Source organism: Malaya genurostris, unplaced genomic scaffold (assembly GCF_030247185.1).
Source record: "Malaya genurostris strain Urasoe2022 unplaced genomic scaffold, Malgen_1.1 HiC_scaffold_50, whole genome shotgun sequence".
NCBI classification, from domain to species: domain Eukaryota; kingdom Metazoa; phylum Arthropoda; class Insecta; order Diptera; family Culicidae; genus Malaya; species Malaya genurostris.
Genome location: NW_026682682.1, coordinates 30,467 through 46,425, shown reverse-complemented (window position 1 = coordinate 46,425; position 15,959 = coordinate 30,467). Strand labels below are relative to the sequence as shown.

Genomic DNA, 15,959 nt, shown 5'->3' with positions numbered 1-15,959 from the left:
TTTGCGGTTTTTTTCTACGCCGATTTCCGAAGTTATGCGATCTCAAACTCCCAGTACCAAAGTCGATTTTGAAAAAAATTATACCTGATCTCTACGTTTCATGCATTTCTAAGATACGAGATTTTGCGAGATTTCTCACACGGAGTGTACTTTTATCTTGTCTTTGCTTGTATTCCGGCCGTTCTTCTCGTAATGCATGGCTCAAACGCATCAATTGCTGCTTGTTGAGTCACTTCCAATGATTCCGCAAACTCCTCTTGTGTTTGACTCGAATCTTTCTCGAGTTATGCCTCCAACAATTTGTCTTCGATATTTTTGGTTGTCCAAAGCGAAGCCTGTCTTCAGTGCTGAAATCTCCATTCTTGAAACGTCGAAACCATACCCGACATGATTTATCCGTTTGGTGCACTTCAGCTGCACTTTTCTTCCAATTAAAACAGAAACCTAAAACTTCCCGCAAATATTGCTTAGTTAACACAAAAATGCTTATAATTATTAACACAGTGAAAAAAAACTCGAAGCCATATGAACTAAATATTAATGACAGATGTCAAACCTCTTGAAACTATCGACAACAGCTAGAGCCATCTTTTGAAAACCGGACCGAACTAATATGTGTACTTCCAATACTCGCAAGAACAGCAAAAAGCACAAATTTTCAAAGTCGATTGATTTGCTGTCTTTGGCAACGCGTTAGGCAATCATAGGGGAAGTGGGGAAAAAGTGTGCACTATGGAAGAAGTGTTCTGGTATTTTAGAAAAAAAAATCAGGGATGTTTTAGGCATTGTGAGGATAGGCTCGTCATTTATTTTTTAAATTTTTTAAGCTTCTATTTCATGCATTAATAAATACTTAAATATTTTGAAACATTTTTTCACACTTCCGATTCTGGTACCACTGGATGTGGATGAGATTGGAAATCGAACTCTTAACGCTTAACTTCCCCTACGAATTGAAAAAATCAGTATCAATAAAAAAGCTTTAATGCGTGAAACTCTACCTGACACTTTATTTCGCTTATCATTTGATTCCCTCTAACCATCGCCGTTCATTTATTGCACATTTTTCGTTGTTGTCGCCATGTCGTTTCTTTCTTTCTCTTGTCTACTTCTAGGAGTCCGAACAGATAATCTTCAGTAACATAGACAGTCTTAATAACCTCGAAACTAGTGACAAACTAAACCACCTGCTGAAAGACGTAACCAACAGTGCGGCCGCAGTCCAGCGTGCGGCCGCTCCGGTCAATTCCGACGGCAGCAGTGTTGTTGTGACTACTGCTACTATTACTACTACTATTTCTAGTACTACCACTACTGCTGCTGCTACTACTCCTACTACCATCGCTAATAGCCACCATAGTCCTGCCGCTACCATTTCCGTTCCTAGCAATAATAGTACTTCCACCATCACCACCTCCACCATCCAGACTCATCGTCATTATCCTCAGCCGAAGGAAACTCATAGATTCATGAATCATACTCACACGAACCATCATGACCAGAACCAGAACCAGCGAGAGATCGTCCTTCGAAATGGTACCAACTCCTATTCAGCTCAGACAGATCGTGATCGATTACGAATAGGGGAAGACCTTCCGGTTCAACGACCCCCTAGCGGTCAATTGGCACTGGACAAACTGCTCGCATCGTTGGCACTGGAGAATGATGTGACCGAGCAACATCTGGCCAAGATTGACCAGCAACAACAACAACAGAATTTGAATCGAAACGGTGACCTTCACTACACCCAAGCGATGGAACTGTCCGCCGTGATTGCCAACCTGACCGAGTATGATCTGAGCGAAGCTCAACGACTGAATCTGTACAACGGTAGCGAACTGATGTTCCAGGGTAACGGAGATGCCTTCCGTGTTCATGCCGATATCAACGGGAACGGATACTTTCCGTCGACGAACGGCGCAACCACGAACGGTCGAAATGGCCATCATCATAACCATCATCATCATCAACAGCATAACGACTCGACATGTTTACTAATCAATAACCAACACGTGCGTCGAATCGCATCCGAAAGTGACAGTACCATTTCGTCCATTTCGCCGAGCCTGTCCGAGCGAAGTAATGCCATCTCGTGGTGCGATCAGGTAACATTTATGCATTTCGTTCATTACTACTAGTAGAAGCATTCCAAAACCTCCGGCTCCGGTTGAACGCGCGCTTATTTCGACTGTTGGAGTTGTTTCACGTTATTGTGGCTAACCCTTTTGGTTCTAATGCATCTTTCATAGTAAACAAAAAAAAACAAAAGGAACGTAAAACAGAAATCGTTTCATACGCTAGCTAATCAAAAACACGTTATCATGCATGCTTTTATTTATCTTTGTCACATGTCAGATGTAAATGCTCACCGTTCACTGATTGCACTTGGTTTTACTATTATTATAATTATATTGTATTGTAGGGTTATCACGAACGGATTTCCGATAGTCGTGCCAACACAAATAAGTAATTGTTTGATTTCGAACTAAACGTTCAAAACGGTTCATTAATATCACAGACGAAAAGATACAGTAGTAAATGCAGCTTGCGATGTGTGGCACAAAGGTAGGATGAAGACATGTTGGATTTGCGTCGCTATTCGCTACCTCCAAGCTATTTAAAATAGTTGTCAGCTCAGTTGTTCTCACTCGTAAAAAAATGTAGGTGGGTAATTTCAGAGACAAAACTGGATGACGTGAATACGAATAAAACTAACACGTTTATTCACACTTTTGACTATCTAAAATCGTTCTCAAAAGTTAATATACACTAAAGACTGTCCCAGAAAGTATGGACCGCTGCCATATCGCAATGGTTCCGAATCTGTCCATTTTTATGACTGCGTCCTGTTGTTTACACTCTTCTCTAACCACTTGTGCAGTTGTTTATTCGTTTTCATTAGTTTGTTTCGAAATGCGTGAACTTTCAGCAGAACAACGTCGAAAAATTGTGTACAAATGGTGCACAGAACGCGGACTGTCACTGAGAAAGATAGCAAAAAAATGGAAGGAGTAAGTGAAAAAGCCGTGCGAAATGCAATCAGGAAGTTTGGTGAGGATAACACCTTCGAGGATAAACCGAAAACGGGTCGAAAAAAAGGTCCTGCTAACCCTCAGTTGGATAAACGTATACTGAAGGCGTTCGAGCAAAAGAAGGAGGTTTCAGTTCGGGATGTGGCCGAAAAAGTGGGCACTTCGAAGTCAAATGTTCTTCGTGCTAAAGAACGTTTGAATTTTCGAACCTATAAGAAGCAAAAACAACCGAAACGTAGTCCGAAACAAGAAGCAACGATCAGACCGAGGGTTCGAAAGCTGTACAATACGATTCTTGCTGGAAATTTGAGCTGCATAATCATGGACGACGAAACCTACGTGAAACTCGATTACCAATCCTTGCCGGGACCACAATATTATACTGTGCGAGAAGGACAAGTGTTGAACCAGTCCGAGACATCGATTAAAGTCGAAAAATTTGGTAAGAATGCTATGGTCTGGCAAGCAATTTGTAGCTGCGGTAAGATTTCGAAACCCTTCATCACCGCTGCTTCAATGAACAATGAACGACTCCTAACCATGATTCGAAGCCACAAGGATCCTGTTGTCTTCTGACAAGATCTTGCTTCTTGCCACTACCCGAAATGAACGATAGAATGGTATACTACCAAAAATGTCACTTTCGTCCCAAAAGACATGAAAAATTGCTCACAACTTCGACCAATTGAGGAATTTTGGGCATTAACGAAGGCACATCTTAGGAAACATTGGGAAAAAGTGTCAAAACTTGTCGTCAAGAAGTCTGTACGGAATTTAATGAGGAACGTTCGCAAGAAGGTGCGCCAGCTAGTCTACAATGGCTAAGTAGCAAATGTTGAGAATAATATTCTGTTGTTGTAGTCTAATATTATCAGTATATCGAGTGAAATTTGAATATCTAACAATTATTTACAGCGAAATCAAAGTGCGTCCATACTTTCTGGGACAGTCTTTACTGAACCTGATTTAAAGCACTGAATACAATTCTAGAACCTTATCCCAGAACCCAAGTTCCGAATTCAGTTCCAGCATTCTTAATTTTAATCATGAAAATGAGCTCAAAAATTGTAATCAGGAATTGAATTCAGGTTCAGAAGTCATTGTGAAAATTTTTGTTCAGATCAAAAATTTGGTTGAAAAAATCGGATCTAGAATTCTTATCATTGTTTGTTTTTTGAATTCTGTATGTTTGTTTCAGAACGAAAATTCTGAATACGAATTCCGAACTCATATTAAGGCACTAAATTCAGTTCCAAAATCCAAAATTCTAGAATTAGGATTCAGTTTCCGAGTCGTAGTTTTAAAATTTGGAACCCGTATTCTGGAATTAAATTCTAAAGCTAAAATTAAGTTCAAAATTCAGGTGGAGTTTAGTTCCAATATTCAGTTCTAGAATCCAATCCAAAGGGGCTTTAAGCGGCCCTTACACGTGACAATATTATTGTCAATCCAAAGTATTGTCAATACCGTCAATCCAATTGACTTGGTAACTTGAGTCCGCATTTTTCGAAATAATCAAGCGTTTGAAGCTTCAAATATTGCAACTGAACATTGAAACATTGAGAGAAGAGTTCATTGTACATATTTGACAGTTTCCTCTCTGGAGAAAAAGTATTAATTATTAAGTAAAGTATTAAGTATTAATTAATTAAGGATTAATGAGCAGTTTTGATTTTTTGACAATATTTTCATCAATCCAATGAAGTTTCCATTACACGATCAAAAGTATTGTCAATACTCCTTGTATTGACAATAATATTGTCTCGTGTAAGGGCTGCTTTACAAGTGAATGAGAGCAAAATCGGAGCGTTTGAGACTTTAGCACAAAAGGCTGAAAAGTCCCGGGTCTAACACATAGATGGCGCTAGTTTTATTGCAGTGCATACTGACCTTTAAAAGACAGCTGTTAAAATTTCATGATAATTCTATTCATTAGTTTGTGAGTTATTGTGCTAAGAGTGGCGCTACTTTTTGTTGTTTTCGGAACAATGAATCAAAACCAGTTTCGTGTTTTAATTTTACACTGCTTCTTGATGGGAAAAAATACCGTTCAAGCGAAGCAATGGCTTGAAAAGTGTTATGGAGACTCCGCTCTATCTGAAACAACAATAAAAAGTTGGTTTGCTGACTTCAAACGTGTCTCTACGTCCACCGATGACATAAAAAAATCCACAGAATCGTTTTGAATGATCGAAAAGTGAGGTTGCGTGAGTTAGCTAACATCGTAAAGATATCAAAAGAACGTTGTTGGCTTTATATTGCATGGGCACTAAAATATGACAAATTGAAGTAATTACACCCCAGAACCTCTTCGGAAACCAAAACTACTACAAATTCGAGCACCAACAGGTAAAAGTCATTGTGAAACCTTTTTCTGTCATTTTCGTTTCTTAAAGCTTCGGTTGAATCTCGACACTGCATACTATGGGATTTTCACTGAAACCCGCAAATGACTGGAAAGGACAAATAAAAGAGAAAACACACTGTCCCGCTTATGTCATTGACTGGACACGGATTTCGTTCTCATAGTTTGCAAGCGAAGCTGAGAGTGACATTAATTTCTCGTCTATTTTGAGTCAATGAAAATGATACATTCGCACTAGATCCTGCGTACAAACGAGTAACTAAGAGTCAGGGTTAGCCGAGCTGATTGACTTGGTTTTGTGGCATGACAATTTGACTTATTTGTGTTGGCCCTACGACTATCCAGAATTAAAAGCCCAGGAATATCCGCTGTCACTGGTCGTAATCACTAATTTTCTACTCCATTGAATATCTCTTTTCGCAGGCCAGAGAAGAGTCCTTTTCCTCGTACCGCTCGGAAACGGAACCGGACCACTCGCCGACCGGTGGATCACCCCGGCCCGAGACACCCGCCTTCCCGGTGACCCCACGTACGCCGTACGGTCTCAGCAATGGCACTTCTAGTCCAGCACTTCCACCCAAGAGTCCGACATCACAACGGTAAGCAAGCGAACATTTTCCGGCGCTGTCTGCTCCTTTCTTTTTCACAATTCTTTCTCTCTCTAATCATGATATTATCACCAACAACAACCAATTTAAACAAACATCAAAAACCAAATTAAAACAAAACAAAAACTCGCATAATTCTTCCTACAACCTTTTTGTAGAAAATATAACTCGACTTGGTCACTGCGCAGTCAGCGATCCACCGTTTCGACGTACGACGTGAGGTTAGCAAATTAGTTAGCAAATCAGTTGTATCTCTTTCGAAACACACTCACACCTTCATGGCTGTTTGGATGTTTGCAACCGCACCCGAATCCAAAATTACTCCTTTCCCATCTATCAAACTCTACATCCAATGCCGTGTTGTGTTGCCTAGGAAACAACTGTGGCGAATCATACACAACTAACATGAAAATAATCGATAGGACAATCGGTCACTGTTTTCCAGTTCAATCGTATGGAATTCGATTCGGAATTCAATGTGATTTCCGAATTCCAGACGGGTTAACAATCGATTGGCACTAATGCACTAATACATACACTCTGCATACATGTGCAAACTGACTACATGCCCACTTGTGGCGACTGAATTCTGCCGCTTTGCTTTGCTTTGCTCTCTACTAACCGGTTTGAATCCTGTCCGAATAGCAAAAATGTCCTGCTAAAGCACTTTGAAAAACTTCGCCTGAAAGCTAGTCTGTTTCAATGCGTTGTGCCGGTGATCGAGAAAAAACCGAATAGTTGTACCTTCTACTACGAGTAAGTTTTTTGTTGTTGTTGTTGTTGTTTCTATCTGTTTGTCCGGTGAGTAAAACGTTTGTTTAGAAATGACAGTCTGTAAACAACGATAATTTATTGCACAATCAGTAGTAGGCAATGGAGACTATGCGTTTGAAAAAAAAACAACATTCGAAACAAAGCGCGAATCTGTCACATCAGCAACTCATTGAACAAATTGAATTTTAAACTTGCCAGTTCCGTTCCGTAACACCTAAACGTTGTCCGAGTGATTTAAAAAAAAAAACTAACCCGATTTCCTTCGGATGTTGTGTCACTCCGTTCCGGAAACCTGCATTTTCTCTCCTCCTTCACCACCGCCCGGCCCTACGATCGTGGTTTAATTTTCATTCGTTTTCTGCAGCAAGGACCTCTTCACCGGTAATCAGCGCTCGCAGGAGCTGATCAACCAGAACGAAACGGTTTCATGCTACACATCACGGCGCAATTCGATCACATCGAACGCGAACAGCGAACCGCAGGAGGTGGCACCGCAGTTCGTCAAGTTTGCCCGCGATTCGTCCAAGTACTGGTACAAGCCGGCCATTAGCCGCGAGGAGGCGATCGCAATGCTGCGGAACGCTCCGCCCGGAACGTTTGTGGTGCGAGATTCGACCACTTTCGCAAACGCTTACGGATTGGTGGTTAAAGTGGCACATCCTCCGCCGGGTGTTCAGTCGAAGGGACCGAACAGCGATGAGCTGGTGCGTCACTTCCTGGTGGAACCGACGATTCGTGGTGTTCGCTTGAAGGGATGCTCCAATGAACCGGTTTTCACTTCACTCTCGGCACTGGTCTATCAGCACTCGATCACACCGCTCGCATTGCCCTGTCGATTGATCATACCGGATGTGGTAAGTGTGATTTTTGCCGTTAAAGCATTTCAGGAAATCGGTTTAACCTTGATTGGTTGTAATTTTCAGGACCTTCAACAGACGGACTTCCAGACACCGGCCCAGCAGCAGATTCTTACTCAGGGTGCCGCCTGCAATGTGCTGTACTTGTTCACCTGCGACACAGAATCGTTAACCGGTAAGAACTGCGTTGTTCGACGGGTTTGAGTGCTTCATCATGTGTCTCTTTCAGGACCTCAAGCCATCAGGAAAGCCGTAGGATTGTTGCTTTCATTGCGACCACTGCCAAAACCAACGCAAGTGCACTTCAAGGTTTCGATACAGGGCATCACGCTTACCGACAACACCCGGCAGCTATTTTTCCGGTAAGTGCCTGGGTTAACAACTCCATAAATAAGTGTTCTGCGTGGCAATCCTTTAAGTACTCATTTGTTATTTGAGGTTTTAACATTCAAGTCATTCGCCTATTTGAACAGGAAAATCTTTCTGATCCTGTTGTAGCGTTGGAAATTGAATCCAGGTAAACGCGTGAAAGGTATCAATCTCTAACGGAGGTGTCCATCTCCTCTATGTGATGAAGAGCAAGCCAAATTTCTTCCCTCGCACTGACAACTTCAACGAGAGCTCTTTTCTTTTACAAATATACGCCACTGTTGTATAAAGTGTGCACGCATCATGAGTGAGCGTGTTTTTTATCTTTTACCTCTAGCACTGAATCGCACCAAAGTGCTAGAGCAGAGCTATCAAATTATCTGAGATGGATGCAGATACTTTCACAGAGATTCAAAAGCCGGTGAGCACTCTGGTGTATGGTTTGCATAGAAGAAGCGTGGGACATGCAAAATCAGCAAAATAAAACAATTCATCGTTGAATTACTCTCTATTAATCACGCGCCAGTGATCACTTGGGTGTATTTAGGCGAGAGCATATGAGAGCGATTAATGCGAAGACAATGTGGTTCTCTCGCACCAGCTTCTTTCAACACAAGTTTGTCTAATGGACACTGAGAAGAAGTGCGCTTTCCACTACGTGTGGAGCACACCAAATGTATCCGCAGTGTAGAAATGAAACTTACGCACTGCTGTATCACTCTAGTGAAATGCCATCACTGCTCTCTACCCGTCTCCCAAGTTTAATTGTACGATGACTAACAGGTTCAATCGTCTATTGGCTCTCGTGTTTACTTAATTTAGAGGATTTATAATTTCATGAAGCTGCTCAGCAACAATTTTAGAAACATACTTTCTAAAAAGCAGCATAAATAACACCTTCAATTATGGTAAATGTAACGTGTTATAACGTGTATGACTCAGAGCGAGAAAATGCATTTCACTCTGTAATTTCTATGATATATGATGATACACAGCCGACAAAATATCTTGCCTACATTCTTGCAACATGAATAACACTACAAAAACTGTTTTTTCATGTAACCGTTTTAACACCTTCGAGTAAACAAAACAAAAGCGAGGCTTCGTAATGCCTTTAACGTAAAAAAGTTGCAAGTAACGCTTCGTAACAAGGGTGAACGGCTCTGAAACTAATGGTTTCAAAACGTTGATACAAGCAGCACATGTGACTTTTCGTAACTCCTATAAACTACCTAAATGTTAGCCTATAAATTACAGAAAAAGAACACATGTAATGCTTTGTAACTTCCAAAACGTAATGCCTAACATTTACCAAAAGGTAACGCATGTAACACTTCGTAACGCCTGAAACTTACAAAAAAGTAACGCATGTAACACTAAAATTTCATAACGTCTAAAACTTGCAAAAAACAATGCTTCGTTACGCTTTAAACTTACTAAAGAGTAACTTTTCTTAACGCCTATAAATTTAAAAAAATAACTTATGTAACACTTCGTAACGCCTTAAACTTGCATTAAAGTAACGCATGGAACGTCTTGTAACGCCAGAAAATTACAAAAAAATGTAACGCATATAACGCTTCCTAACGCTTATAACATACACAAAAATAAGGCATGTAACGTTTCTTAATGCCTGAAACTTACCAAAAGTAACACATGTAACGCTTCGTAAAGCCTTGAACTTACAAAAATGTAATGCATGTAAAGCCTATAATTCACAAGAAAGCAACTCATGTAACGCTTCGTAACGCCTTAAAATTACATAAAAATAACGCTTTGTAACGCTTTTAACTTACAAAAATGTAACGTATGTAACGCTTCGTAATACCCGAAGTTTACAAAATTGTAACGCTTTCTTAACGCCTACAACTTACAAAAAAGTAACGCATGTATCGTTTCGTAACGCCTGTAACTCACCAAAAAGTAACGCATGTAACGCTTCGTAACGCCTTAAATTTACTAAAACGTAACGCTTCATAACGCTTATAACTTACAAAACAGTAACGCTTGTAACGCTTCGTAACGCCTTGAACTTACTAAAACGTACCGCTTCGTAACGCCTATAACTTACAACAAAGTAACGCATGTAACGCTTAGTAACGCCTTAAACTTACAAAAAAGTAGCGCATATAACGCTTCGTAACGCCCATAACGTACAAAAAAGTAACACATGTAACACTTCGTAACGCCTTACATAAAAGTAACGCTTTGTAACGCCTTAAACTTACAAAAATGTAACGCCATAACTCACAAAAAAGTAACGCATGTAACGGTTTGTAACGCCATAAACTTACACAAATGTAACGCATGTAACACCTTAAACTGACTAGAAAGTAACACATGTAACGCCCATAACTTACAAAAAAGTAGCGCATATAACGTTTCATAACGCCCATAACTTACAAAAAAGTAACACATGTAACACTTCGTAACGCCTTACTTACATAAAAGTAACGCTTTGTAACGCCCACAACTTACATAAATGTAATGTATGTAACGTTTCGTAACGCCTATAACTTACAAAAAAGTAACGCATGTAACGCTTCGTAACGCCTTACTTACATAAAAGTATCGCTTTGTAACGCCCACAACTTACATAAATGTAATGTATGTAACGCTTCGTAACGCCTATAACTTACAAAAATCTAACGCTTGTAACGCTTCGTAACACCTGAAACTTACATAACAGTAACGCATGTAATGCTTCGTAACATCTATAACTTACAAAAAAGTAAAACGTGTAATGCTTTGTAACGCCTTTTACGTAGGTGCTGCCTTTGGCATACTTAAAAAAAATTCTTAACACATATAGTTTTAGAAAAGTAATACAAATATAATAATATGATGTCCAATTCACTCCTTACCACCAGAGATGTCTATCTCCTCTGTGTGATGAAGAGCAAGCAAAATTTCTTCCCTCGCACTGACAACTTCAACGAGTGCTCTTCTCTTTCACATTTATACACCACTGTTGTGTAATTGTGCACGCATCATGAGTGCGTTTGTTTATTTCCTTTTACCTCTTCCACTGAATCGCACCAAAGTGCTAGAGCATTAGCTAATAAATTCTCTGAGGTGGATGCAGATACTTTCACAGAGGTGTACACGCCGGTGAGCACTCTGCTGTATGGTTTTCGTAGATGAAGCGTGGACACGCAAAATCAGCAAAATAAAACAATTTATCGTAAAATTTTCGGTTTTCCTTGCAAATTTTTCATAGCAAGGCCAGATCTACTCTCTATTAATTGAAGTTCACAGAAGTGTTCGCTCACCATCACGCGCCAGTGGTCACTTGGGTGTATTTAGACGAGAGCGCGTGTGAGCGATTCATGCGAAGAGAATGTGTTTTACTCGCGCCAGCTGCTTTAACCACAAGCACACACTCAAATGCTGTCTATTCGACACTGAGAAGAAGTGCGCTTTCCTCTTTGTGCGGTGCTTCGTTTTTTCATCCTCGGTGTGGCAAAAATCTGACTCTAGCGAGCATCACTCTGGTGAAATGCCATCTCTGCTTACCACCCTGGGGCATCATTTTTGTGCAAGTTGCAATTCTAGAGTTACAAAAAATTGCATTTTAAATTTTATGCGCACTTTCGAAAAGTCAGTTCTGAGTCAAGAAGTTGGTCTGACGAAATTTTTACCTTAATATGTTTTGAGCCATAGCCATAGCTTCTAGTCCCGTCAAGGCCTACTTCGTCATATCAACGCGCTCGTATAACTTATTAATAACACATAAATAGATATCGGATGTAATTCAAAAAAGTGACCAGTAACGAATATATTTCGGAATAAAAAGGAAAAAAAATTCTAGTTGTTCAAATACTCACAAAAACACATAACTAGAATTATATGATATTTTTTTCATTTAATGTTGCAATGATGTTCTGCTGCAGAAACCCAGATCCTATTTGTTAAAACTCGTGAATAAATTTTGTGGAATAATTTATTTCGCCTGCTGTTAAAATTAATACTCTATTTGAAATGTATCGCCTGCAGCTTTCCTTCAAAGTGAATGTTGATAGTTGAAGGCGACAAAGCTTTCAAATCATAGTAGGCGCGACAAATCAATCGTTGTGCTTTTTTTTTGCTGTTCATGAGATTATATTTCTGGCAGCACTGTTCAGTGGTCGACGGAAGCACAAAGCTTTTATCCAAGTTCACAACCAATTTTCGCCGCAATTTTTTTTTCCATAAGAGAAAATCAGAGAAGTTTATTTCATTATTTTCTTTCCTCTTCGCAGGCGACATTATCCATCCAATAACGTTTCGTTCTGTGGTCTGGACCCGGATGACCACCGGTGGAGTATCCCATCGACCACGGGAGACATCCCAGCATCCAAGTAAGTGTATTTGCGAGCCTCGCAAGCTACCAATTGTTGAACTACGAATGAATCTTTTTCATTTCTTTTTTTTTCTTGTAGACACATCTTTGCCTTCGTCGCCAAACGGTCGCCCACTTCGGCCGATAACCAGTGTCACGTGTTCTGCGAACTGGAGGCAACCCAACCGGCCAGGGCCATCGTGTCGTTTGCGAATAAAGTAGTCCTCGGAGGCAACAGTGGCCAGCAACAGCAGCAGCAACATCAAGCGGCCGTCACGAGGGCAATTTAAGCACGCACACACAGTTAAAACTACTCAATTAAAAAAAACCATGCACCCACGGAAAGCGCAGAGAATCGAGTCATTGTTTCTAATATATACATATATTTAACCACTCTGCAGTAGGCGAAAAAGAATCCGATCCGGATTTAAAATTACATATTGGTACTACTTAATCTAATAATCCATACTAAACATGAGATGAGCAGCTGTATGCGAAAAAAAACATACACAAACAGAGAGAGATTGGGCACCACGTGTAGCTTCTAGATTAGCCATGTTGATTAATTCTTTTTTGTTTCCGTTTTGTTTGTTGGGACAGAAACAAACCAACAAAACAGACAAACACGCAAAACTTCACTTATTAATTTGAGAGCAATTGTGTATTAATATTATTTTAGGGTTTACAGTCGTCTACCATAACTTTGTTTGTAACATTACTGTTCACGAATGTCAGTGTAATAATTTAGCAAAGCAAATCGCATGTATAAATGTACTTCTCAAACGCAAGGAAATATTATTTAACATTGAAGGAGAAATATTTATAACCAAAAAAAAAAAACAAAACAAAAAACAATACATTAGTGCAGCTAACCGAAAATCCCGATCTGTAAAAGAAAACCCATCATTCTCACAATTTACTAATAGACAAACGAGATAATTTTATTCTCTAATCGTAGATAGTTCAATGGTTATGTAACATTTTCGCACATAAGAAAACAGCAGGCACATACACTCACACATACAAACAAACAAATAAAAAACGCGCGCGCAGATGACTGTAGCTTGTTTATTTTTACCAAGCAGTTTCGCTTACTTGTTTTAATTACTTTGAGCCAACCAGCCAGCACCGACACGTGGCACATATGGCATATGTGACACTTGCAGAAATAATCGAAAGGAAATTAAAATTCAATGCCTAACACCCCACAGGCCGTCATAATGTTGCTTTATTAACATTCAGAAGATAGCAGCACTTTTCTCAAAATGCACCTCATTCGAAAAACGCAACCGCGTGGATGTCTTTTGATTTTCTTTTGAGGTTTCCCTGGCTTTTTTCCAGCGCAGAAAATCGCCATAATACGGGAAGCATAAACTCATGCCTTTTTGTTTTATTTTTGCTGTCGGTGTAGCAAGCCATGAACGGATATTTTTTTCGCTTTGTTAACTGTTGTCAAAGAAGAAATAAGTGTTACGAAAGCTAATGCTATCGAAAACGAACGACTACTACTACTAACTGCACGACTGTTACGAGTGAGCGTAACCAACATAAAACAAACAAAAAACAGCAGATCAAAAATTCAAGATAAATAACGGTAACAGAATTAATAATGTAAGAATTGTGTACCGAACAGTAAGCGAAAACACAACACGTACTAACTTCCAAATGTCGAGTGAAAATGAAACCAGAGTCAATAATGTGCCTATATACGAAACAAACAAAAAAAAAATGCAGAATAGTTTTTGGAAATAAATAGTCAAATCAGTGGTGTTTTTTCTTCCCCCTCCGTTTACCCACGTTTGACCGCGTACGGCCGAACGCACATGCAAACCTAGAGTCTCGGAAGCTCTGATTGTTGCTTCTAATTTAATTAGCTACAGTTCGTAACAATGTTGAAATAAAAAGCCCCCCCTCCATTCGAACTAGCTTCAGATGTTGTGTACATAAACACTGACTAAACGTTGTACAACCAATAATAATAATAATAATAATAAAACACGTAGAAAAATAAACGATCATAGCAAGCTGTGTGTGTATTTACTCGCCCTTATTCTGAATAACGACGTATTGATTATTCGATCGAATCATAGCTACCTTTGATTTTGCTAGCGTTATGGGGAATACAAATGAAATACGAGGGAAAAACGATACGACGTTATTCAGAATAAGGGCGACTACCATCACAATTTTTCCATATTTGATAAGCAATGGTGGGGAAAAAAATCAAAATTGCGACTGAAATTATTCACAACTGTTTCTTTTTTTAAGCGCGCGATTCTTACGGAAACTAAATCGAATTCGAGTTTTCCATACAAAAGTATCACTCGATCGAATCGCAGAATGCAAATTTTTACATTCGTTCGACGAAATCCGATTCGAACGAAATACAGAAACGGGGTGATTGTCTGTTAGGTTTTGTCGTGAATACGACTTACTTTACTATGGGGCGCCTTTTCAAAATTAGACATATGGGAGAATGGGCAGAACTTAGTCGTGAATATCTCGACTTGTATTAATGGCAGCAACATAATTCTTTCACTATTTCATCAAAAATATAATCAGGAATTTAGGATACTATTTTGAACAGTGTGAGATAACCACAAACAACTCAAAATTAAGTTTTCTGAAAATTTTAAAACAACGGGGAAAACTCTTAACTTTTGCTTGGGTTTTTCGCGCAAGGACGACGATTTTGAGGTAGTCTGGCACATATCTTCAACTGACTGCGTATAAAAGGGGAACCGTGGTCAAAAATCGATCATTTCTTCTTGTGCGTTGGATGGAAGCAGACGTCGGGGCGAGACGCTTTTTTTGCAAGAATTCGACATAGAGTTTCTCTTTAAGAGGCTTGATTCACTCGTGTTTTCTCATGTAGTGTTTAAATTCTGAAACACAAAATCAAAACTGAAGCAATGAACGCGTTATCTCTTGTGTCGTTGTTTTTCAAAAACAAAATATTTTCATTTTAAAAGAAGTTCGTCGTGCTTTTCACTGAATTTATATTGCAAAAATGACCATCGTAGCAGAAACACGCCTGAAGTTATACCCAAAAACTTCAAGTACGTTACGTTTAAATTTCATCGAAATCAGTCCGAATGGATCATGATCCGAGAAATTTTAATCATGGTGTATTATCGTAACATGAAAATATATTATTTTCCCCAAATCATGACTCGTTTTGCTCATTTCTAGAATCGGAATTATGCCCGTGTATAGAATTCCACAATTTGGTCCTTCTAAAAGGCAGAAATGAATCCTGTACAGCATCTTGATAGTTTCTTTCAATGAAGTATGCAAATCCGAAATGAAATAATCGACGTCAAAAATCGTTGAAAATTTTAGTAGTGAAAAGGGGGAGAGTTTCGCAATTCACACAATCGATTAACTATCAATTCAAATTCGAAAGTGTAAAGAAATCGTGTCAGTTCTATTCGTATTCACGACATCCAGTTATGTCTCTGACATTACATACCCGTACTTTTTTTTATCGTGACGACACAAATGAACAAGTATTCATCCTTGACAGTTCAGCGGTACTGTTTACAAACAAGCTTAAACAAAAATCGAAGAGCACATCCAAAACAATCATCTTTTCACTTTGCAACTAGTCACTTTTATTTAATAAATATCAAA

General features: G+C 39.3%; 1 protein-coding gene across 2 annotated transcripts; it reads left to right on the top strand.

The window, feature by feature from the left end:
* The first annotated feature begins 979 nt into the window (after positions 1 to 979).
* Positions 980 to 14,350, top strand: LOC131440040 (tensin-1-like). 2 transcript variants are annotated; one of them, XM_058611127.1, is made up of 8 exons: positions 980 to 2,105; positions 5,821 to 5,996; positions 6,164 to 6,226; positions 7,144 to 7,633; positions 7,703 to 7,811; positions 7,866 to 7,998; positions 12,247 to 12,345; positions 12,427 to 14,350. In XM_058611127.1, the coding sequence occupies exons 1-8, from the start codon at positions 1,470 to 1,472 to the stop codon at positions 12,614 to 12,616; spliced, it is 1,896 nt and encodes a 631-aa protein (XP_058467110.1). In that variant the 5' UTR covers positions 980 to 1,469; the 3' UTR covers positions 12,617 to 14,350. The 2 variants fall into 2 exon arrangements, with proteins under 2 accessions (XP_058467110.1, XP_058467111.1); XM_058611128.1 differs by lacking the exon at positions 6,164 to 6,226 and having other exon boundaries at positions 990 to 2,105.
* The last annotated feature ends 1,609 nt before the right edge of the window (positions 14,351 to 15,959 follow it).